Below are 24,274 nucleotides of genomic sequence, written 5' to 3'. Positions count from 1 at the left end.
GTGGAAGATGATACTTTCAGCATCCTCCGTGGAAATTCTTCACTCAAGAGTTTTTCTACATTTCAATTTTCTTGTTCACATTTAATATAAAAGATTTAATATAAAGGATTAGTGTGTTATATTAAAAATAGAATAAACATTGTAGTTGTCGAGGTTGTCTCACATTGTAACAAGATCTGAATGTTTTACACACAGGATTAGACGAACACTTTAGCGATTGTCTGATTAGAATTCAGTTATAACAAATCTGATTAAAACACGGATCCTATTTCGTTTCATTTTTTATAGTTCAAAATTTCGTTTTATTTGTCTTTACTATACTAGGATCTGGAAGAGTTGTTATATAACCAGCGTTCTGTGGGTAACCCACTAGAAATATCAACGCTGATTGATTAATCAATGTTCGACACCATAGGTTCAAAAGCTCCTTGTATGACCTCTGATGCGACCTTCCACTACAACCGGTCAGTTTTTCATGTAGTGCAGGCCACCGAAAGTATAAAAAAACGAAATGAAATATAGATCTCGTATTTGAATCAGATTGGGTTATAATATGTATAAAAGCACTGTTTAAAGTTAGAGCTAGAGTTATAAAGTTATATAAACATATAGGCTAGGTGAAATATAATCCATATATATATATAAAACTCTATTGTTTGTAGCCTATATCAGAGCCATATATAGAGAGAGTCTGGTCAACTGTGATCATTGTCGCCATTTAGTTAATAAATCTGTAAGTTATATAGAAAGTGAACGGAATGATAGTTCTCAATAAGAGATAGGAACTGTGTTAGAGACAGGGAACTGTGTTAGAGACAGGGAACTGTGTAAGAGACGGGAACTGTGTAAGAGATGGGAACTGTGTTAGAGACAGGGAACTGTGTAAGAGATGGGAACTGTGTTAGAGACAGGGAACTGTGTAAGAGACGGGAACTGTGTTAGAGACAGGGAACTGTGTTAGAGACAGGGAACTGTGTAAGAGATGGGAACTGTGTAAGAGATGGGAACTGTGTTAGAGACAGGGAACTGTGTTAGAGACAGGGAACTGTGTAAGAGACAGGGAACTGTGTAAGAGACGGGAACTGTGTAAGAGATGGGGACTGTGTAAGAGACGTGAACTGTGTAAGAGAGGGGAACTGTGTAAGAGAGGGGAACTGTGTAAGAGAAGGGAACTGTGTAAGAGAGGGGAACTGTGTAAGAGAGGGGAACTGTGTAAGAGAGGGGAACTGGAGGGGAACTGTGTAAGAGAGGGGAACTGTGTAAGAGACGGGGAACTGTGTAAGAGAAGGGAACTGTGTAAGAGCAGGGAAGGGAACTGTACGTGTAAGAGACAGGGAACTGTGTAAGAGAAGGGAACTGTGTAAGAGCAGGGAAGGGAACTGTACGTGTAAGAGACAGGGAACTGTGTAAGAGATGGGGAATTATGTAAGAAGTCCTTCATATAAAAGGCAATATTTTCTACCCATTCTGTAAGTTTAATAGACCAATGTTACAACAGAAAACAAATATAAAATAACCAGGAATGACAGTTCTCTATAAAAGATATCAAATTGTGCAGAACTACGATTAGACAATAAAGCCATTTTAATTAAGACGATAGTTGTCCCCCCACTCTCTCTATATACGACTCTGATTATTATATAATATCATACGCTAATATATATATACTCTTCTATTTCAGTCTCTCCTTAAATATATTATCTCTTTCTCTATAACTTAGCTAGATGCCTTTTTTCTTTGCTTTACTTGTCTGTAGGTTCTCCGACAGGTGGGCCAGCTGAAATTAGTGCAGCAGGTGGCAGTAAACAAGAGGTAAACGGAGCAACTCAGGGAACACATGTCACACCTCTTGTCTCCACGCGAGGAAATCAGTACCGAGGTGGTGGTCCACAAATATCATATAAGGACATGGGTAGGTTTCATGTTGTCTTTATTTGTTGCATGTCAAGTATTTCATGCCGTTTTACGTCAAATCGTTGTATAAAATTTTCATGTGAGCCAGTACAGGAGAATTGCATCTGTCATAGATAAACAGAAACCAATAAGAATGAGAGATTTTTATGACAAGTCAGCACTCAACGGTCCCATAGTGCCAAACATATGGTGAATTTAACAAGACAAATTAAGCACTATATAGTAGGTAAGGTGGAAAAACAAAAGCAAGTTGCATACAATTAAAATTTATTATATAGATTCATCTTCTTTAAAAAGTCTAGTATGTTGTGATATAGACCCGGTCCTGACAAACTCGCGGAAAAGACACACGGACATTGCAAGTGATAAAATAAAGTAGCATCAAATCAAGTTGATGTTGATTGTGTCAGTACCTTCTAGTACAATCCTAACACATAGGTTTTATCACAAGTCTTCACGTGGAAGATAAAATATGACAACCAGAAATTTCTCTTGATACTGGTATCTATTATAGTTATAGTTTTATAAAAGCTCAACAGGAACATTCAAATCAATGGGACAGCTTGATAGTTGTTTTGGCATGTATACCCCCCCATGTGCTGTAAGGGATGGGGTCATGTACTGTAAGGGGTGGAGTCATGTACTGTAAGGGGTGGAGTCATGTACTGTAAGGGGTGGAGTCATGCACTGTAAGGGGTGGAGTCATGCACTGTAAGGGGTGGAGTCATGTACTGTAAGGGGTGGAGTCATGTACTGTAAGGCGGTGAAGTCACCTTCTGTGGAGTCATATACTGTAAGGGGTAGAGTCGTGTTAAATGGCTTCTCTGATATTACTGTGAGGGTAACACTAGCACATTTTATATTTTTTATATACTGCACAGACAAATCAAGTTCAAAAACAGTTTCACAATCAGCACAGAGTAGAGTAACTGCACTTGTTCAACCTATTGAAGGTTACTTACTATTTATAGAATAACCCGGTTTTCCCCTAACATAGGGAATTTCCCCTTTTAACACATGGTGTTGTTTGTATTAAATGCGCTTGCCTTTTGCTGCTTAACCTCTGCTTCCATTATTTGTGTTTATGTAAACAAATTGCTGATCTGTGTGGGATGAGAGACAATCAACTATCTTGGAAGCCATAGATAACATTAACAATCATCGTAAACAGACATTGCATCACCTGTATTCCTGAAGCAACAACCCGAGAACTTGAGTGGGATTAGGTGTAATCAAACGAAACACTGCCAGCAGCTATATGCGCCTCATTCACTTATATTGTCTTTATACCATTTTTGGAACTAACAGAATCCCTTATAATAAATTATTTAAAAAACAAAGGTCAGATTTCAGTTGGATCATTTCTCTCCACACCAATCCCGCTAATGAAGATGGGCATACTGCAGTGTGCTATTACAGTTTGTACCAATCTGATTCAAACACAGATCCTATTTCATTTCGTTTTTTATAGTTCAAAATTTCATTTTACTTGTCTTTTCTACACTAAGATCTGGAAGAGTTGTTATATAACCCGCATTCTGGATGATGTGAGGGATAAGCCAATAAAACAGTCTGTTACGGCAAGTTTTTGTCGTACGGTGCATGGAACTTTTGGTAACCCACTAGAAATGTCAACGCTGATTGGTTAATCAAATGTCTGACGTCATAGGGTCAAAAGCCGCTCGTATGAACCCTGACGCTACTTTCCAGTGAAACCATTCAGATCTTCATGTAGTAGAGGCCATCGAAAGTATAAAAAAAATGAAACAAAATATAGATCTGTATTTTAACCAGATTGAGTATGTACTTACAGTACCTTAAGAGTTCATAAACGTGCATGCGAACTGATCCACTGTGGCTCCTTGATGGATGTGAAATGGGGTATCTGTACCAGCCTGATTAATATAGACGGGCATGTAGTCTGCTATGAAGGATATTTTGTAACCTATACTGGTGTTACAGCCTATTGCGTGAATGCGATACTCACCATCCTGGATTAAGTTTAAATTGATATTATACAGTGGTGGGTACAGTGTAAATATGATAACTCTCATTTTAATTATAAACATAATATTGACTTTATTTATTGGTTTTTACTGTGTATACCATACTCAAGTTTTCCTATAGAAATATCCCAAACAGTTTTAATAAATATCTGTGTGATATATCACATTACTAATTCTTTAGCGTATATTAAAATATTGATGCATCATTTAGCGCTATAGGAATCCATTGAAAACTACAATATTGTGAAAGTTGAATCTCTAATAGAAAGATCAGTCCAAAAATGGTTAAATTCTGTTCATTATTTACAAAGTTATGATAAATTGAAATTTCTTAGTTATCTATGCTGCTCGAGCGTAATATGATGCCACTTTCTTTCTGGTTCTGAAAATGATACAGGACATTTTGAGTTTTAAGTATTGATGCATCATTTAGAGCTATAGGAATCCCATGAAAACTACAATATTGTGAAAGTTGAATCTCTAATAGGGAATATTAGTCCAAAAATAGTTCAATGTCTTCGATTTTTAGGCCTGAAATGTTATCTAAATTATTAATTAGACATTAATTAACTGATCCAGACCATAATCAACTCTCGATGCCATCTTATGAGCCAGATTTTCACTGGATTTGAATCCGATTTGCTGCTCAATGCTCATTGATGAAAAATCAAAAAAATGGATATTCGAGACTATATTTTATATCGTACTGACTTCAGTAATGATGATCGAGGCTACGTCTAAAATTCAATCCTAATATCTTGGTTCAGAGTGGAGCAATTTTACTGAAATATATAATTTTTAACTATTATAATGCGAACTGCCAGCTCTTTAATAATCCAGCCTTCAGAATTTGATATTTTAACAACAATGCAAATGATGCATCAAGCCTTTAATATATTTCTAACAATATTTCTAATTAATGTCTGAAATCAAGTTTTGATTATTCCTGTATATTGTTACCCGTATATTGTTACCTCCTATATTTAATAATAATATTAGATTCTCATATATATATATAAAATATAAAATACCATATACTTCATATATTCAATATAAAATTTTAAAATACAGATGTGACGTCATCCTTTAATGTTGGCATACCATTATTTCACAGTTGAAATATTGGACACGTGTGACGTATTTCATTGAAATACACATGCTAGATAGTGTCTCGTGCAAGACATCGTTTAATATATATATATATATATCTATGTATTACTTAATGTCTTCACTCGACCATTAAACTACAAATATTGCTCATGTCAGTGTTAATTATAAATTTTGAAAAATTATTTTTATTTGTTCATTTATTTATATACCCATGGGTCTTATTAAAAAAAAAACTGAAACTAAAATATTTTAAACGAACCATCAATATTATTAAAATGTTTTTTTTCGAATAATTATCCAGCTTGGACCACTTATTCACAAAAAATTAAAATTATATATTTTAAGGATTGAGAATTCAAAATATCTACTGGTACTATGATTTTATATCGCAATCAGTAAAAAGGCTACATTGTTAAATTTTTAAGTTTTCGTGAATGAGAGCCAAAATTAAAATACGAAAAATATAGATTGTGTCCAAATTAAATATCTTTTATATATGCTGATTTACAATCAATATGAAAACCATTTTAAAAAATTTTCATTTTTCCCCCAAAAATATACTGTTATGCAAAAACAATTATGTGTTTCAAATACTGGTATTTAGATTTTTTTGTTTTTAGTTGCTCGACAGATGAAAACAATTAATTATCAACTGTCTTCACAAAAATGTTTTGAAGAGGGCTGGACAATCCGTGCTCCCAGTCCTGCACTGGACGACGAAGATATGATGGATGTTTTTGAAATGATCACTAAAAAGGTAATTTCCTTTCTGTTTCTTTTATTTGAAAATGAAATAAAATGGGGTTTAACATCCTACTTTTCTACACCAACTGAGAAAATGAAGTGTGGTCTTATTAGGGAAATTTTATCCATGAATTCCAACTGTCAGGGGTTCTTTTACGTGCACGCCAACAAGTGTACGACTGTACAGCACCGGTGACAAGGGTAAACCATGCTGTGTACAGCACCGCTGACAAGGGTAAACCATGCTATGTATAGCACCACTGACAAGGAGAAACCATGCTGTGTACAGCACCACTGACAAGGAGAAAACATGCCGTGTACAGCATGCCAACAAGTGTACGACTGTGTACAGCACCACTGACAAGGGTAAACTATGCTGTGTACAGCACCACTGACAAGTGTAAACCATGCTGTGTACAGCACCAATGACAAGAGTAAACCATGCTGTGTGCTGCACCACTGACATGGGTAAACCATGCTGTGTATATCACCACTGACAAGGGTAAACCATGCTGTGTACTGCACCACTGACAAGGGTAAACCATGCTGTGTACTATACCACTGACAAGGGTAAACCATGCTGTGTACTATACCACTGACAAGGGTAAACCATGCTGTGTATATCACCATTGACAAGGGTAAACCATGCTGTGTATAGCACCAAGGGAAAATCAAGCGGAACTTTATCTGGTTATTGGGAGCTACGGTGGCTCGCTAGCCTGGAGGTTGCATGTTTGATCCCTGCCTTGGCCAAGATAGTTCATCATGATTTTCCAGTGGTTTAGGACAGAGGGTCTGACAAGGACAGCTGTCTAGTCATTCGGATGGGAAGAAAAGCTGAGATCCTGTGTTTACATTGGCATGCATGTAAAAGATCCCTTGGAAGTTGGAATTTGATATAAAAGTAGGCCATAGTGCCGTTGCCCGGGCAAAATTTACTGCATAGCACACTGTATGGTGTATGCCTGTCTTCATTAGCCCAGTTCGGAGCATAACGGTATGACGTTAAACCCCATTTCATTTCGTTTATCGGGTTATTGAGCCAGGTTTCCTCGTTTATTTAGAAGAGTTTCAATTATGACACAATGTATTGAATATACTCTGTTAAATCTGTTACACATTGCCAAATGTTTTAATCTAGAAATAAAATGTTTAGTTCTAATGAAAAGTTTCTTGTGAAATGAATTTTATTTTATAGAAAATATTTCTTAAATTTAATTTCTTTACAAAATAAGATCAAATGTCATCTTAACAGAACACAATTTCTATGGGAAAACAATCACTGGTTTATACACATATAGCACAATGTTTCGACAAGTTTTCTCTTATTGTTATCAAGTTCCAACCTCGTGGGTTTTCTCCGGGTCCTCCGGTTTCCTCCCACTGCTAAAGACCCCTACGCACAAGCGAATTATTGAAATATAATTGAACCATGTGTTGGTCCTAAAATGACCTAGTTTGTGTTGAGTGGACATTAAACAACAATAAGAGTATAATTGTCGAAACGTTGTGCTTTCAAAATAAAACCAGTGATTGTTTCCCATAGAAATTGTGTTCTGTTAATGTGTTTCTCAGTCGCGACATGCCACTTTTATTAAGATTAAATGCCATCTTAGTTAATTGTTGATTTGTGTTTCAGTCTGGTAAAAGTCAGTTAACACAGAAATCTTACGATAGTGGAAAGAAATTTTTAACTATTTTTCCTGATGGAACAGGCAATGTGTTGTATCCTTGATGTTATTCATGTTACATATATCACAAGCACTTATTCACCTAATAGTATATACAGAGATTTAGCTATTTATTGTCCACCTAATAGTATATACAGGAGGACTGCACCACACACAAAACCAACAAACAAAACCAACACAACAAACCTGCTGACAAGAGAAACTACATAGACATTACAAGAAATAAGTATTAAAACTGCTTGAGCATACACCATGCCATGGTCGATGAGGGAGATTGTGCCCTGACAGCAGCACTAAAGCCTACTTTCTTTTTTATTTCCACTTTTGAGGAGATCTTTGATGTGCTATACCCTGCATCAAGTCCCACTGACAAGGGAAACCATCCTGGAAAATCCTGAAGATGTGTCTTGGTTAGTGAGTCAACATCATTCTCATCAAGTGTCCCTCTGCTAAAATATGCCGGCTAGCCTTGTTTCCACTTGTCATAAGGATTATTTTGATCATCCAGTCTTTGATTGTTTGTGGACAATCCAGATTGATGGAGAGGTAATCCAAGGGTTCGGTAACGTAGATGCTGACTGGTGCTAATAGGAAGTAACCAACGAGGGTTTCTAAACCTCTATGGACGAGGGGAGTTGGGTGTCTGAATGGTTTAATGCATGCACATTAGATCATAAGGTCTGTCGTTGAATCAAGTGGCGTGGTTTTGATTCTCCCTTGTACATGACAAGTAGTAGTAGGGTCGTCTGTCCAACCTTGTGGGGGAATCACGGTGGCTAAGTGGGTAATACGCTGGCTCGCTAACCTGGAGGTCGGGTGTTCGATCCCTGCATTTTCCGGCGTGGTTTCCCCTTGTCAGTGATACAGGACAGTGGGCCTGACAAGGGCAGCTGTCTAGTCGTGCGGATGGGACAAAAACCGAGCTCCCGGGTACACATTAGCGTGCACGTAAAAGATCCCTTGACAGTTGGAATTTGATATATAAGAGTAGGCCGTAGTGCCGCTGTCCTGGCAAAATTTCCCTCATAGCACACTGTATGACATATGCCTGTCTTCATTAGACCAGTTTGAAACAGAACAGACAGTAGGACTTTAAACCCCATTTCATTTAATTTCATTTCCAACCTCGTGGGTTTTCTTTGATCTCAACGTTTTCCTCCCACTGCTAAAGACCCCTACACGCAAGGGATTTATTGAAATAAAATTCAACCATATGTTAGTCGTGAAATGACCTAAATGGTATCGAGTGGACGTTAAACTCCATTCCTCTCTATGGTCAAAACATTGTACAATCATTGATATAGGGTTAGGGTAAGATGATAAAAGATGAACTAGTTTTCATTAACAAATATAAGTTACCCATCAGGCAATTTAGCTGTAGCCATTTGTAAAATGGATGAAGGTTCGTACATCTACATTATTCACGATAATACAGAACAGTCACATGTGCTGGGTGTATTCGAACCAAACGGTTATGGATATTGTTACCATGACAACGGAAATATCAGGTAAGTCATCAAATTTTATATTAATGTTTAAGGTTTCATCTGTCAACAGTCATAATTTTTGGGATTGGAGCATCGTGAGCACAAGAGGATGAACTTTAGCATTCTGTAACCTTACATTCCGGAGTTACCCCTCTTTTCTGAAAACCATATGAACACAATAGAGGTTACAGTTTTTAAGGGTTTTTTAATTTTATATGAAACATTGGGACAATGAGACAGTAAACCCTATCAATTTTGCCTGTTCTCCATCTATACGGACATATCTTGCATGGTGACCACTAATTTTGTTCTTTCTCATATCAGGGGCGGGATTGGGTGCCCGAGTGGTTTAAACCATGAACATTGTATCATAAGGTCTGTCATTGAGTCAACTGGCGCGGTTTCGATTCACCAGTTGTATGTGACAAGGAGTAGGATCACCTATCCAACCTTGAGGGTTATTTCTGGGTCCTTGGGTTTCCTCCCACAACTAAATACCCCTACAAGCAAGCAAATTGATCCATATGTTAGTCCTGAAATGACCTAGTTTGTGTTGAGTGGACATTAAACCCCATTTCTCTCTCTCTCTCTTTCTAATATCAGACTTGTACTTAACGGGGCATTATGGGAGATTAGATAAAGAGCTGGCAGTTCTCACTATAATAGTTAAAAACTAGATGATATAAAGGGAATATGCTGAAAGTTTCAGTCAAATTGCTCCACTCAGAACAGAGATATTAGCATTTGAATTTTAGGCCTAGCCTCGATGATCATTACTGAAGTTGGTCTCGATTATCCAGTTTTGGATTAAATCATCAATGAAAATCTGACACATGAGATGGCATCGAGAGTTGATTGAGGTCTTTTCATGTTTACAAATGTCTAATTAACCTGTTAATTTGACAAAGTGACAAAGAACTATGTACTATGTTCTAAGAATAAGTTGGGGAAAATACCTCCAAGGCGTTATCATGGGATTCCCCCAAGTGACGAACTATGTTCTAAGAATAAGTTGGGGAAAATACCTCCAAGGCGTTATATTACGCCCTACACACAGTGAGTGGCAGTTGTCCAGGACGTTATATAACCACCTACACACTTAACAGGTTAATAGTTAATAGAACATTTCAGGTCCAAAGAAAGACCTGCAATAGGCAGATTTAGCTCTTGTTTAATGGATGTTCAACTTTATAAATATTTTATTTCAGATTATATTTTGATCAATTGGAGGGAGTAGAATTAGATACAGATGGTGGAAAACGTAAGAAATGGTCGTGGAGAGATCATACAACCCATGTCCATGCCCCACCATTTCAACCAATCTGTTTCGCATTTAATCGCTATATAGGAATACGGGTGATGAGTCAGGAGAATATTGCTGTTACCTTCATGGCTAAAAACTGTAGCTGTCGATTTAATGTAGGAGCCAAGTTAAAGGTAAAAAAAGAAAATGAAATGGGTTTTTTTAAAGTCCTACTGTTCTTCACAGACCGAGGAGGGGTTGAATGGCCGATTGGCTAGCGTGTGCGCGTTGTATCATAAGGTCTGTCATTGAGTAAACTGACATGGTTTCGATTTCCAGATTGTACGTGACAAGGAGTAGGGTCGCCTGTCCAACCTCGTTGGTTTTCTCCAGGTCCTCCGGTTTCCACCCACTGCTAAAGATCCCTTCGTTCAAGCGAATTATTGAAATAAAATAGTTTATATAACATTTTAAGCCTAAAGAAAGACCTGCAATAGGCAGATTTAGTTGTTGAATCTTTAAAATAAAGATGGTATGTTTTGTGTTTTTAAGTTGGTGGCACCAGAGAATATAAAACAGAAACAAATTAATGATAATTATGTTTTTATGGAAGAAAAGAAAGTCGCAATAGAGTAAGTACATTTCATCACATCCTCAGTATCAACAGTGGTGGGGGATCACGTGGCTAAGTGGGTAAGATGCTGGCTCACTAGCCTGGAGGTCGGGTGTTCGATCCCTGCATTGGCCGAGAAAGTTAATCCAGATTTTCCGGCGTAGTTCTCCCTTGTCAGTGATGCAGGACGGAGGGCCTGACAAGGACAGCTGTCTAGTCATTCGGATGGGACGAAAAAACGAGGTCCTGTGTACACATTGGCGTGCACATGAAAGATCCCTTGACAGTTGGAAGTCGATATAAGAGTAAGCCGTAGTGCCGCTGTTCGGGCAAAATTTCTCTCATAGCACACTGTATGGTGTATGCCTGTCTTCATTAGCCCAGTTCCGAGCAAAACAGTAGGACGTTTAACCCCATTTCATTTCATTTCATTTATCAACAGTGGTCTCATTCCGTTCCACTGCACTAACCCCTGGATTCATCAATGGGGGAGATACATATTCAAATTATCATGTATTCAGATTTCATCACAACTTTAAAAATATGCTAAAAGAAAAAACTGAAATAAAAACATATTGCTTACAAAGGAGTGAAAGTTCTGACAAATACGGAAGCCTGTATGAAAAATTGAATATATTGCTAACAGAAAAAAGCTGACATATAATCTAAAGCTATTTACAACAACAGTGGAGAGTTTATTTTTCAGGTAAATGATGTTTAAGGGGGGGGGGGATATATGGTAAAGTCTGTCATGGAGTCAACTGACGTGGTTTTCTACGGGGCCTCTGGTTTCCCCCCACTGCTAAAGACCTCTATGCGCAAATAAAATTGACCCATATGTTAGTCCTGAAACAAAATGACCTCTCTCTCTCTCTCTCTCTCTCTCTCTCTCTCTCTCTTTTCTTAAGTAATAATATTTATGCTCACATGTAATAATAGAATAAAGCTGACTTTTAAAACAAGACAGTGGATGCATAATAATACAATGTTTATTTTTCTGCAACATAATAATACAATGTTTATTTTTCTACAACATAATGTTTAAATGAATAATATTTATGTTCACATTTGTAAAGAGAATAATTCCTAGGTCTCAACCTTGGCATTCTCTCTAGATATGATAAATATCCTTTGCTGGGAAATATAGGGGTTTTTTTTTCCTTTTTTTTTATATTGCATCACAAGTTTGATTTTTCTCTCACATTTCAATGAAGTTGAACATTCTTCAATTTCTGCATCACAGTAGATATTTTTCCATTTTTGTAAATTAATTAAAACTGCTGATCGTCTGTGGAGAGATTTCAAATCCCTTGTAAACTACAATATTGTCAAATGTTAATCTCTAAAAATAGTCCAGCAGTTAAAGACCAATTTGGGGGTGAACATTGCAGTTGCGTACCTCAAAAATATAGAAACTGTAAAAAAACTTTGCAGGTACACAACTGGACCGTTGGTTCAACCCTTTTCACCGTGGGACTAAAGGAATATCAGTTCAAAAATGGCTGAGTTCTGTTCAGTATTTTAACATAGTTATGATGAATTGAAATGTAACATTCGACATTCTATAGGGGTCACGGTGTTTGGCTAAGTGGGTTAGTTAAAAACTAGATTGATCCACTCTAAACCAAGAATTTATCGATAGAATTTTAGGCCTAGCCTCGATCATCATTACTAAAGTTGGTACAATAAAACACATAGTCTCGATTATCCATTTTTTGATCTAATCACCAGTGAGCGTTGAGCAGCAGATCAGATTCTGATCCAGTAAACATCGCAGGCTACCGATGACATTGGGAGTTGATTATGGTCTGGATAAGTTAATTAATGTCTAATTAATTAATTTAGATAAGAAAGACGTGCAATAGGCAGATTTACCTCTTGTATAATGTATGATTAAATAAATAATCAATTTGAGTACATGTTAGCATGGCTTAAGTCATGAAAAGTTAGATGTTTTCCAAAAAATGCATAGTTAACATCAAGTTAAATGAATTTCTTGTTTTCAGATGTATTTTAGACAAAGTTTCCAATCTGCTACGGTTTCCACACTCCCCCAAAATAGACAAAATTCTACCACCGATACGAGTTACAAACAAGTTACAGAAAGTTGAGGAACTACGAAACAAACAGCGAGGTCGGCGTTCAGGGATGAATCGATCTAGTCTAGAACAAATACAGAGTACAAGTAATTCATCGTTACCAGCGGTTACCGTGAACTAGAGATAATACAGGTTGTATTTATAAATGGAATATTCTCATCTAGTCTATTAAAGATACATTATGTAAGATTTAGATAAAGAGCTGACCGTTCTTGCTATAATAGTTATATTAAAGACACATTATGTAAGATTTAAATAAAATTCTGGTTGTTCTTGCTATAATATTTATATTAAAGACACATTATGTAAGATTTAGACAAAAAGCTGACAGTTCTTGTTATATAATAGTTTAAAAATTCTTGCTATAACAGTTAAAAAAGGGATAATGAAAAATGAATATTTTGAAAATTTCGGTCAAATTGCTTTATTCTGTGCAAATTTATGAGCGTTTGAAGTTTAAAAAAGATAATCTTGATTGTCAAGTATCGCTACTACGATAATAAACAAAGTCTTGCTGATCAATGTCAATATTTAATTATGAAATGGCGATGATAGTCTAATCCATTTAATATCACTGCAATCTGATGATCTAGAGAGTTGATTATAGGCTTGTCAGGTGAATAAATATCTAATTAATAATTTATATAACATTAATTGAGGCCAAACAAATAGGTGATTCAAAATGTATATATTGAAAATTTCATTCAAATTACTTTATTCTGAGCGATGTTATCACAGTTTGAAGTTTTGAAATAGATTGTTTATTATAGTAACAACGTTACTTGTTAATCGAGACCCGTCTCGCTTCTCCATTTTTAAATTCAATCATCAAATGGCGATTGTATTTTAATCCGTTTAAATCTCTGCCATCTGATTGTCTAGAGAGTTGATTATAGGCTTTTCATGTTAATAAATGTTTAATTATTAATTTATATAACATTTGAAGCCAAAATAAAAACCTGAAATAGGCAGATTTAACTCTTGCATAATGTATCTTTAATTCATTCATTAGTTGATTTAATTATAGTATACAACAATGTAACTGGTTAATTAATAGATCTACAACACATGGCCCTTTAATTCAAATATTCCTCAGCTGGATCATTTTTTTACATATTTTTTTTACCGCAGAATAGAATGATACTTTTTTTTTCGAAGAATATAAGAATTTTGAGCATTACTGTAAAAATAACATATAAAACTCTGAGTTCCCCCGAAACTCACCCCTGTTTATTACTGGGCAATATTTAGACTAGGATGATACTTGATACAAACCTAATTAAAACGTCGCTCAGAAATAAACATTAATTGTAGTCCATAGAATCAAGTCCATAGTGTAATTCACGTTTAAATTACTAAATAACCATAAAAATAATTTCCTCAATTCAAGTGGATATTTTGTAAATTGCCAGTAAACATTAATCTCACTGTTAATCTATGACAGTAAATTATTTCCATTGTTGTAACCGTACGAGATAATTTCAATCAACTGATGTATTGTTCCATGCATTTTTAATTTTTATTCTCACAAATAGTAAATTTTACAATGTACATAAGAATTATTTCCATATTTTGTGGAGAACTGTTTTGAAATATTTGAAATTTGCGGCTTTCAATATTTTTTGTCTAGATTGTGAATATTCTATCTTTAGTTTCAGTAAAAATAAATGAATCATGTAGATCAGAATATTACCGTAATATTATAACGACAATAAGTCTTTGTGTAAGTCAAATTAAATTGTCATCATTAAATAATTAGCCTTTAATCATTCTATATGTTGAATATGTTTGTTAATTTCGTAATTCTGGCCCCGAGTTCACAGAGCATTCTCAGACTTAAGAATAATTTACTCAACTTTCAATCACTGTTTATGAGAAATATCTTTGATCCAGAAACACAAAACTTTGTACATAGTTCCTTATTGATGTATTTGATACATTAAAACAACATAAGTTTTATAAAGGGCTATATTTTAGTTAAAATAAGACAAACAATTTTGAGTAAATTCTTATGTTGAGTTTGGGAATGCTTTGTTTTAGCACTGGTACTTAAATATCCTTGAATAATGATCTATTGTTGATCTCTCTATGATGTTACTTACTGTAAACAAACATTATTTAAAGGGACTATCCCGATTTAAACAGAGTCTCAAAAATAAAAGTCCGAGTACGTATGAAATTTAAGTGCCAAAATATAGAGGAATGGTGTATTTACCTTGTCTCAAAATTTCAGCTCAAAATATTGAGTTGTTTGGACGTGAACGTCAAAACTGCTTATCCGGACAAGTAACCTTTTTAAGATTTCGGGTCAATTTTTTCGTTGGGTGACCTAATAATCGATTCCCGTTCCTTTAGAGGTCTATACAGTGAATGATCAATGTGCTGTACATGATAACGAAAGGTAAATTTCACCTACACGTTATTTTCGTAAAATAAAAGTCTGGTTTTATCCAGGCACCACATATTACAGCTTGGGACACCGGTCTCCATCTCCAGTTAATTGTTCAGCCCTAAAGTAAGGGATTTTAACACAAAATTAAACAGTTTTATTCTCCAAACTATCATCGGGATTGGCCCTTTAAGAAATAGAGTTTTCAAAGATCATATTTGATAAATGTGAAGTATATAAGATTCATTAACTTTATAGATGAACATTATATAGTAGTATGTGTTATCTTCATACAAACACTGGATGTGGTTTGCTATATTTATTTAATACCGGTAAGTAATTTGGAGTGTATGATGTTATACAGAATATCGTGTGTGAATGGTAAATGTTTCTATATTACAATAAGTTGCTATTAATATAACTAGATATAGTTGCCTTGTTTCTATATTACAATAAGTTGCTATTAATATAAATAGTTATACTTGCCTTGTTTCCCCATGTTACTGTTAATATTCATATAATATATTTGCCTTGTTTTCTAGTACAAACAGCCAAAATTAACAATTAACAATCTCATTCCATTTTTATTATGATTTTATTTTAAAAGCATTTTGATAAACAATAAAAGGGATTAAATTGTAATTCCTCTAAAATTGTTAATCGCCAAAAACTTAATTTATTATTTTCGTAAGTTTTGTAAATACCTGTATATCTAGCTGTCCATTTTGAAAGGAATGAAAAAATATTAAATATTTCAAATTTTTTTATTGTTATTTAATATGAATTATTACATTTGAACATTTTATATTGTTGTTGATGACAAACAATTAGATTTTTATGAAACTTTTAATTGTAACGACTTTAATAATCTTTAATTATTTAATTATTAGCACAATACTAATTCCTGTATAGGGCTTATTATTGTATGAAATAAATGGATCACTGTCATCATTAACTTTGTACATTACAGTACATTGCATGTTCTAGAAATTCTATACAGTTTATTATTATAGACATATATGATCTATTTCATCCATACAGCACCAGTGGCCTGTGTCACGAAATTTTAACTAAGATAAAATCCAAATTTTAGTAATTTGATTGGATAATATTAGTGCTTAGCCAATCAAAATTGAAGTATCTACTGAAATTTGGATTTTATCTTTAGTTAAGTTTTCGAGAAACAGAGCCCAGTAATTTTATTGTAAAAAAGAATAATTTTTTGTAAATTTAAGGTATTCTACTATTTGGTTTCCCATAGAGAACTATCAAAAAGAAAATATACCTTTTATTTATATATTTACTTTGATATTGTTTTACATAAAAATTTATTTGCTATCAGATGTCCTTTTAAAATCATTGTTTATATACATTACAGTATTAACGATTGCCTTGTTATATTGTTTATACACAACGCTGAAATACTTTACTAATATTTTATTCAATAATGGCCAACAACACTAGATAAATGCCAACAACACTAGATAAGGGTCTATATCTCTAGATAAAGGTCTATATCACTAGATAAAGGCCCACAACACTAGATGAAGGCCTACAACACTAGCTAAAGGCTTACAACACTAGCTAAAGGCCTACAACACTAGATAAAGGTCTATATCTCTAGATAAAGGTCTATATCTCTAGATAAAGGCCTGCATCCCTAGTTAAAGGCCTACATCCCTAGTTAAAGGCCTACATCCCTAGATAAAGGCCTACGACACTAGATAAAGGCCTACGACACTAGATAAAGGCCCACACACTATCTGTTTATACAATAGAATACTGTGATATTGTGATATTTTTTAAACCAACAAGTAGTGCCTGTATATAAATTGCTCATTGTATTTTTATTGTATTATATACTTTCTTTAGCCTATGTGATTATTTCACTGACAATTGTGGTGAATACTGCTAACATTGTAAATATATTCCCAGAGGTGGATCCAAGGGGGAACGCGAGGGGCAGCGTGCCCCGTCTCCGCGGTCAATGCCCTCATTTTGCGACACACCCCCTTTTCAAAATTCCTAGATCCGCCCCTGATTCTTGTAGTTAAACTGAGTAAATTTGTGAATTTCATCATGCCCTTCTTCATGGAAATCTAAACAGTTTGTACATTATCTGCTATGTGATTGATTATTTTACTGAAGATCATGGTGAATACTGCTAGTAATTATTTTGTATTAAATGCCTCACTGATTGTCATATTCTTGTAGTGATACTGTCTATGAGACACAGATGACAAGTTGGAATTTAAGATTTCCATCATGCTCTTTAAAATGGCTGCATGGAATCTAAAGACCCTTTCTATGTTGTTATATTGTCCACTATACACACAGTGTGACCAACATCAGAGGCTGATATACAACTATAGTCGAGCTGTAAGGCAACATGGTCTCTCAATTAGAATATAATCTCAGGTTTAAATCATTGGGTGGGTCAACACGATACTTGGGTGGGTGGGTCAACATGATACTTGGGTGGGCAGTTCAACACGATACTTGGGTGGGTGGGTCAACACGATACTTAGGATTTTTCAAACCAGGTTTGCACTTGTCATTCTAGGACCTGTTGGACTAACAAAACAAGAAAAGTTTGTATTGTATATATAAAAAAGAGCAAGGGAACATACAGAATTTATGGAAAATATCAATAAATAGTGATAACAGTATTTAGTTTAAAATTTATTCTTTTTTTATACTTCCCGTTTTACATTTATAAATGCCATTAAATTTGTTTCTTTAGAACACTGTAAAAAGATTTTATTTATAAACCACCTGTAGCAGTGTCCTGCATCCATTTCTATATAATACTTTGGTTTGAAGTGCTTGATTATAATACTATTGTGAGCGATTTATCTGTTTTGTTTCTTCTTTACTAGTTTGATATGCCTTATAATTATTATATATATTATAATGGTCCCATAAATTGTGGTCCAAACTGCTGATTGGTTGTAAATATATTATTCATTCATAAAACAAATATTGTCATAAAACTATCTTATATCTATCTATATTGTCGTTTGTCTGTTATGGGTTGGTGGCTACACTAGGGCTTTGTTTGACTACCCTGGGTTGGTGGCTACACTAGGGTGTCGTTTGTTATGGGTTGGTGGCTACACTAGGGCGTCATTTGTTTGTCTGTTCTGGGTTGGTGGCTACACTAGGGTGTCGATTGTTTGTTCTGGGTTGGTGGCAACACTAGGGCAGCGTTTGTTCTGGGTTAGTGGCTACACTAGGGCGTTGTTTGTTCTGGGTTGGTGGCTGCACTAGGGGGTCATTTGTTTGTCTGTTCTGGGTTGGTGGCTACACTAGGGCGTCGTTTGTTCTGGTTAGTGGCTACACTAGGGCATTGTTTGTTCTGGGTTGTTTGTTTGTGTTGCCACCAACCCTAGGGCGTCGTTTGTTCTGGGTTAGTGGCTACACTAGGGCGTTGTTTGTTCTGGGTTGGTGGCTGCACTAGGGGATCATTTGTTTGTCTGTTCTGGGTTGGTGGCTACACTAGGGCGTCGTTTGTTCTGGGTTAGTCGCTACACTAGGGCGTTGTTTGTTCTAGGTTGGTGGCTACACTAGGGGGTCATTTGTTTGTCTGTTCTGGGTTGGTGGCTACACTAGGGCGTCGTTTGTTCTGGGTTAGTGGCTACACTAGGGCGTCGTTTGTTCTGGGTTGGTGGCTGAAGTTTGGGGTAATAAGGGCATCTAGAGCAGTGGGAGTTACATAGGTCTGGTTGTGTAGTACTGCCATTTCCCGTTTCTTGGAAATTTTATAAGGTTAAGAAATGAAACAGGGCTTAACGTCCTACTGTTCTGTTCTGACTGGGCTTATGAATACGGGCATACGTTATACAGTGTGCTATGAGCAGAAGCCGTTCTAGAACCTGTGAATGTGGGGTGGGGGTGGGCAAATCTAGGGTGCCATCCACAATCCCACCTTACAATGGATGTCGACAAAATATTGGCTATAACTCTTTCTGAGCGCCCCCATGGAACATATATCGTATTGCCTATATAGTTGTTCGCCGATCGATCGTTATCTCATTGTAAACTGTTTTATTCAATTTGACATAAAATTCAAGTCATATCATGATTGTTATTGATTTTTGTCAACCTTAGAGAAGTGACTATATCATTGAGCAACCTAAAAGGGGGTGTTTTGGGGAGGGTTCACCCTCTGAGAAAATTTTGAAAATTTGAGTCAATAACCTGGCTTTTGAGGTGATTGCTGAGAGCAAATTCTTATGACTGAGAGGATCAGAAATGGGAGTCAATGGGACATTGAGATCTGCCTGCCAATTCCGCCGGGGTTTGTGAGAGTTAACAGAAAATTTGTACAGTCTGTCGCCCCACGCACTAGTGGTACAACTAACTGGGCGGTTCACTATAACAGTGAATATAATAGTGATGAGGTGGTATATAAGACCACAGAGGAGTGGAGGAGCTACAATGGAATCGAGCGCGAAAAAATTTCAGATAGCGACGTATAATATGTAATTAAGCTTTTTAATTTTATGGGACTGGGCCTAAATTTCCTGCCATTTGTGTTCAATGGGACAAAATCTCGAGGCCTGCATGTTAATTTCGCCTGTTTTGTGAGAGTGGATAGAACATTTGTAGCCTACAGTCTGTCGCGCCTACAGTGACCCACTCACTAGTGCTATGATAATGATGTGAAAGTATAAGATCACAGACCAGGAGTGGAAGAATGATGATATAATGGAATCGAGCGCCGTAGTCGCGAAAAAATTTATGTAACTGTGCTTTTAGCGCAAAAAAAATCCAGATAATATGTAATTTGGGACTGGGTCTAAACGGACTTTGTCTCACGTGGGCGCTTACTTGGTCTTATGTTGCTACAATTCTATAATGTTTTTAATATGTCTCCATATTATCTGATTGACGATCGTCGAGTAGAAGAACTACGGTTCCAGTGTTACACCACAAAATAAGGAACACAAAAATAAAGGGTTCACCCCAGGTCTAGAGTTATGTATTGTGTCAGATAAGGATTAAGATATTCTGTGCCGCGGGGCGGCGGGGCGGGGCGGGGCGGGGCGGGGCGGGGGGGGGGGAGGGGTTACAAACAGTATTTTATTATTTTATTCTAAGAAAAGGGATAAGCAAGAGGCTAGGCCATTATAATATATGAAATTATACTAAACTTGAGAACAGACACTAAGCTAGTTGACCGACATTTTAAGTCCTAAATCAACGATTTTAGTCAAAACCTCTAAGTATATTTCAAGAATTTTGAGACGTATATGTTCTACTTTCATTTAATAAACTTGAAAAGGTTTAATTAGTGTGCTTCTGTATAACAGATGTGGACCGGAGTGGGACCACATTACAAAACTAATTGTTGGATATGGCGGCCATTTAGGGCAAAGATCTAATCTTGAAGATGAGTAAACAGCACATGGCCAGGCATGTTAATTCTCTCTAGAGAAACGTTTTATAATAATCAAACCTTATCATTCTCCTGAGATGTTTTATAGTCATGATGTTACACCATAAAAACTTGGCTGTTATAATCTACCGTTGCTCCTATACATTATAGAAACATGGCTGTTATATTTGTAGTTAACATCAACCGTGGCCTCTGAAGCAGGGGTATAATACAGTACTGACGTTACACTATCCAAGCATGGTTGTTACATTTGTAATGAAAATCTTCTGTGGTCCCTGAAGCAGGGGATAATATAACCATGATGTTAGACTATACAAACATGTCTGTTAAAATCTACCGTGGCCCCTCTATCACCTAAACCAGTCTTCTTGAGCAAATAAAGAAATGAAATGAAATGAAATGAAATGGGATTTAACGTCCTACTGTTCTGATCCATCCGGGTTAATGAAGACGATCATACATCACCGGGTGGGCCTCTTGGTTACCGATCCTGCTTTTTAACACACTGAGCCACCGCGGCTCCACATGTTTACATTGTAAATGGTATGTTACAAGAGAGAGAGAAAGAGAGAGAGAGAGAGAGAGAGAGAGAGAGAGAGAGAAAGAGAGAGCATGTTTACAGGAGTTATAAGCGAGCTATGCAGTGTAATGCATATATATAGAAATTATGAAATATTTTTACAGTGTAATGTATATAGGAATTATTTTTACAGTGTAATATATAGGAATATTGTATGTTATAAGAGAGTAGAGTAATGTTTTTACAGTGTAATATATATAGGAGTTATGTTAACAGTGTATATTGTATGTTAGAGTAATGGATGTAGATGATCAACAGGGGATTAGTTACATGTTATTATTAATAAACAAATACTGTTGTTAAACTATATAGACATACATAAACAATATAATTACTTATAAATAAACACACAGGAATAATAGGAACAGGAGCAATTACATCTTACTAGTATCCAAACACGCTCATTTTAGATCCATGGTCTACAATACTTAGAAACTCCACTACAAAACAAGGGATCAGAGGCCTGTTTCACGAAATTTTAACTACGATAAAGTCCAAATTTTAGTAATTTGATTGGATAATACTAGATTGATTTTAGTGCTTAACCAATCAAAATTGAAGAATCTACTAAAATTTGGATTGTATATTTAGTTAAAATTTCGAGAAACAGGGATCAGATTATCTGGAGCCATTTCATTAGATAACAAACCTCATCTCTCAACCCTTCGTGTTTTGAGATAAGAGATGGTGCTATATAGTTCCACGTAGCAAATCCCAACGCGAATCAGATCGGGCCTCTGTAAGCAAAATTGCCAATATTTTTCATGAAAACAACGATTTATTATTGTTATTTATAAAATTTCTGCCACATCCAACTACAATTAAGCATATAATCCTACCTGAAACGGATATAAATCATCGTATTTAAAATCGAGGTGTTAAGCCGTTTCTAGGAACACCATTTTTAAACGGGAGATGTATGACGGTGTATGTCGGATAAAAACAACGCTTCATTAATTTAAACGCGAATATTTGGAGTAAGGCGATAGTTGTGCCACTACATTGGCCTCTGTAAGTTTAAGTAGTCATAATAGTATACAATTTTTTTTATTTTTAAGATGTTACATGCATTAATAAAAAAATTGAGTTTGCCACTTGAAACTAAAGGCACCCAATCGTAGTTAAAAACAAGCACATTAGTATATCTCAACGGTTTTAGCTACGTTCTCTGGCTACCAGTTCATATGACTCTTCTGGTATACATGGCCCGTGAAGGCTGGAAAATACCGGGGAACTTTCTGAACCAAAACTGGGATCGAAACTGCGCCTTACTCGCTGAGTGATTACCCGTATTTCAAGTCTGGTTTCCACTTGGGAGAGGTAGGTGGATGACACTGCCTGTGATTCGAGCAAGAGGAGGCGTATCAGTTTCGTAAATACAGAATTTATTTACATCGGGAACAAAATATGAAACAGGAACATAAACACCGTGTATTACTACTTTAAGACAAATATTTCTTCCCTCTAAAATAGTCTAAATTTGATGAAAGTTATGGAGCACTTTGTCCGGCACCAGGGATTGATAGAAACGGGTTGATGTTCAACTATACAACAACATCTACTAGATAACGACGATGATGGGGGGTGATTGTTGATGAATTATATAATTGTATATGCGTCTACTGGTTAATGACGTCGTTTGGTGGCTGTCGATGAATTGTATGATTGTATAGGCGACTGCTGGTTAATAAAGATGAGGGGAGTGGTTGTTGAGACTACTGATTAATGAAGATGACGGGAGTGGTTGTTGATGAATTATATATTATATATTGTTATCGTTGAAAGGTTGGTGATCAGCCCAGATATCAGACACAACAATCATTCAACTTGAACGAATCATGAATTATTGAAGTAAATCTTCACCAGCTTATATCATTCTTGTATAACTCAAACATGATCAGTCAAGTTTTACTTGTATAACTCGTGGGGTTGGATGACTGAATGGTTAGCGCCTGCGCGTTGTATCATGGTGTCTGTCATTGAGTCAACTGGTGTGGTTTCGATTCCCGAGAGTAGGGTCGCCTGTCCAACCTCGTGGTTATTTTCCAGGTCCTCCGGTTTCCCCCCACTGCTAAAAACCACTAAGCGCAAGCGAATTATTGAAATAAAATTGGACCATATGTTAGTCCCAAAATGACCAAATTTGTGTCGCGTAGACATGAAACCCTATTTTTCTATCTATACTTGTACAACTCGACCATTCTCAGTCTTTATAAACCCGCATCAAATTGATTCAAATAAACGGATTTGTGTAGCTAACATGTTGTTTATCAGTGTACGGCGACAAAAACAATAAACAAACGTGAGACTGGCTTGACCAATCATATTAAAAATCGTCAGTATCATGTGACATTCAAAAGTTAGCTGTGCTCTATATAGGAGGATATTCGTAATGGTTTTGCTCTAAATCGGAGGAAATTCGTAATGGTATGTGGGCAGAAAAACGTTACTTGCACAAAATTAAAAGAATCGGGGCACATTCATTATTTAGAAATATTACCCAGCCGTGGTTTTATAGGTTATTTCTAAATATGTTTTTATTTGGCAGTGGGTAACATGCAGCCGCAGTGGCTAAATGGGTAAGACGGTGGCTCGCTAACCTCGAGGTCTCGTTTTCGATCCCAGTGTTTACCTGGAAAGTTCATTGGGATTTTCCAGCGTGGTTCCCCCGTGGTGCAGGGCAGATAGTCTGGCAAGGCACAAAGTATAGTCGTTCGGATGAGACGAAAACTCAAGGTCCCGTGTACATATTGGCGTGCACGCAAAATAACCTTTGGCAGTTGGAATTCGATAAAAGAGTGGGCCATGGCACCGCTGCCCGAGTCCAATTGCCCTCATAGTGCACTGTATGCTATGGCGTATACCCGTCTTCATTGGGCCAATCGGAGCAGAACAGTAGGACGTTGAACCCCATTTCATTGTGTATTAAACAGAGAAACTCGTCTTTTATACGAGAGAGGGAAAGAGAGAGAGAAGAGAGAGAGAGAAATGGGGTTT

At 36.1% G+C, this 24,274-nt stretch overlaps 1 protein-coding gene across 1 annotated transcript; it reads left to right on the top strand.

Moving 5' to 3' along the window:
* Positions 1-2,662: 2,662 nt before the first annotated feature.
* On the top strand, positions 2,663-13,136 carry LOC126825499 (glutamate-rich protein 6). The gene is made up of 7 exons (XM_050555133.2): positions 2,663-2,867; positions 5,651-5,787; positions 7,414-7,499; positions 8,821-8,973; positions 10,161-10,389; positions 10,748-10,827; positions 12,815-13,136. Exons 1-7 carry the CDS (start codon positions 2,663-2,665, stop codon positions 13,026-13,028), a joined length of 1,104 nt encoding a protein of 367 aa, XP_050411090.1. The 3' UTR covers positions 13,029-13,136.
* The last annotated feature ends 11,138 nt before the right edge of the window (positions 13,137-24,274 follow it).

This window comes from Patella vulgata, chromosome 1 (assembly GCF_932274485.2).
Source record: "Patella vulgata chromosome 1, xgPatVulg1.2, whole genome shotgun sequence".
Lineage (NCBI taxonomy): Eukaryota > Metazoa > Mollusca > Gastropoda > Patellidae > Patella > Patella vulgata.
The sequence above is the reverse complement of the archived record's forward strand: the minus strand, read 5'-3'. Positions and strand labels throughout refer to the sequence as shown.

What these genes read in the sequence shown, in the direction of transcription:
- LOC126825499 (XM_050555133.2), top strand. Translation starts at nt 2,663, where the DNA reads ATGTACTGTAAGGCGGTGAAGTCACCTTCTGTGGAGTCATATACTGTA. An exon ending in CATGACAACGGAAATATCAG is followed by an intron (nt 8,974 to 10,160) that starts GTAAGTCATCAA and finishes ATTTTATTTCAG; the next exon opens with ATTATATTTTGATCAATTGG. An exon ending in GAAAAGAAAGTCGCAATAGA is followed by an intron (nt 10,828 to 12,814) that starts GTAAGTACATTT and finishes TCTTGTTTTCAG; the next exon opens with ATGTATTTTAGACAAAGTTT.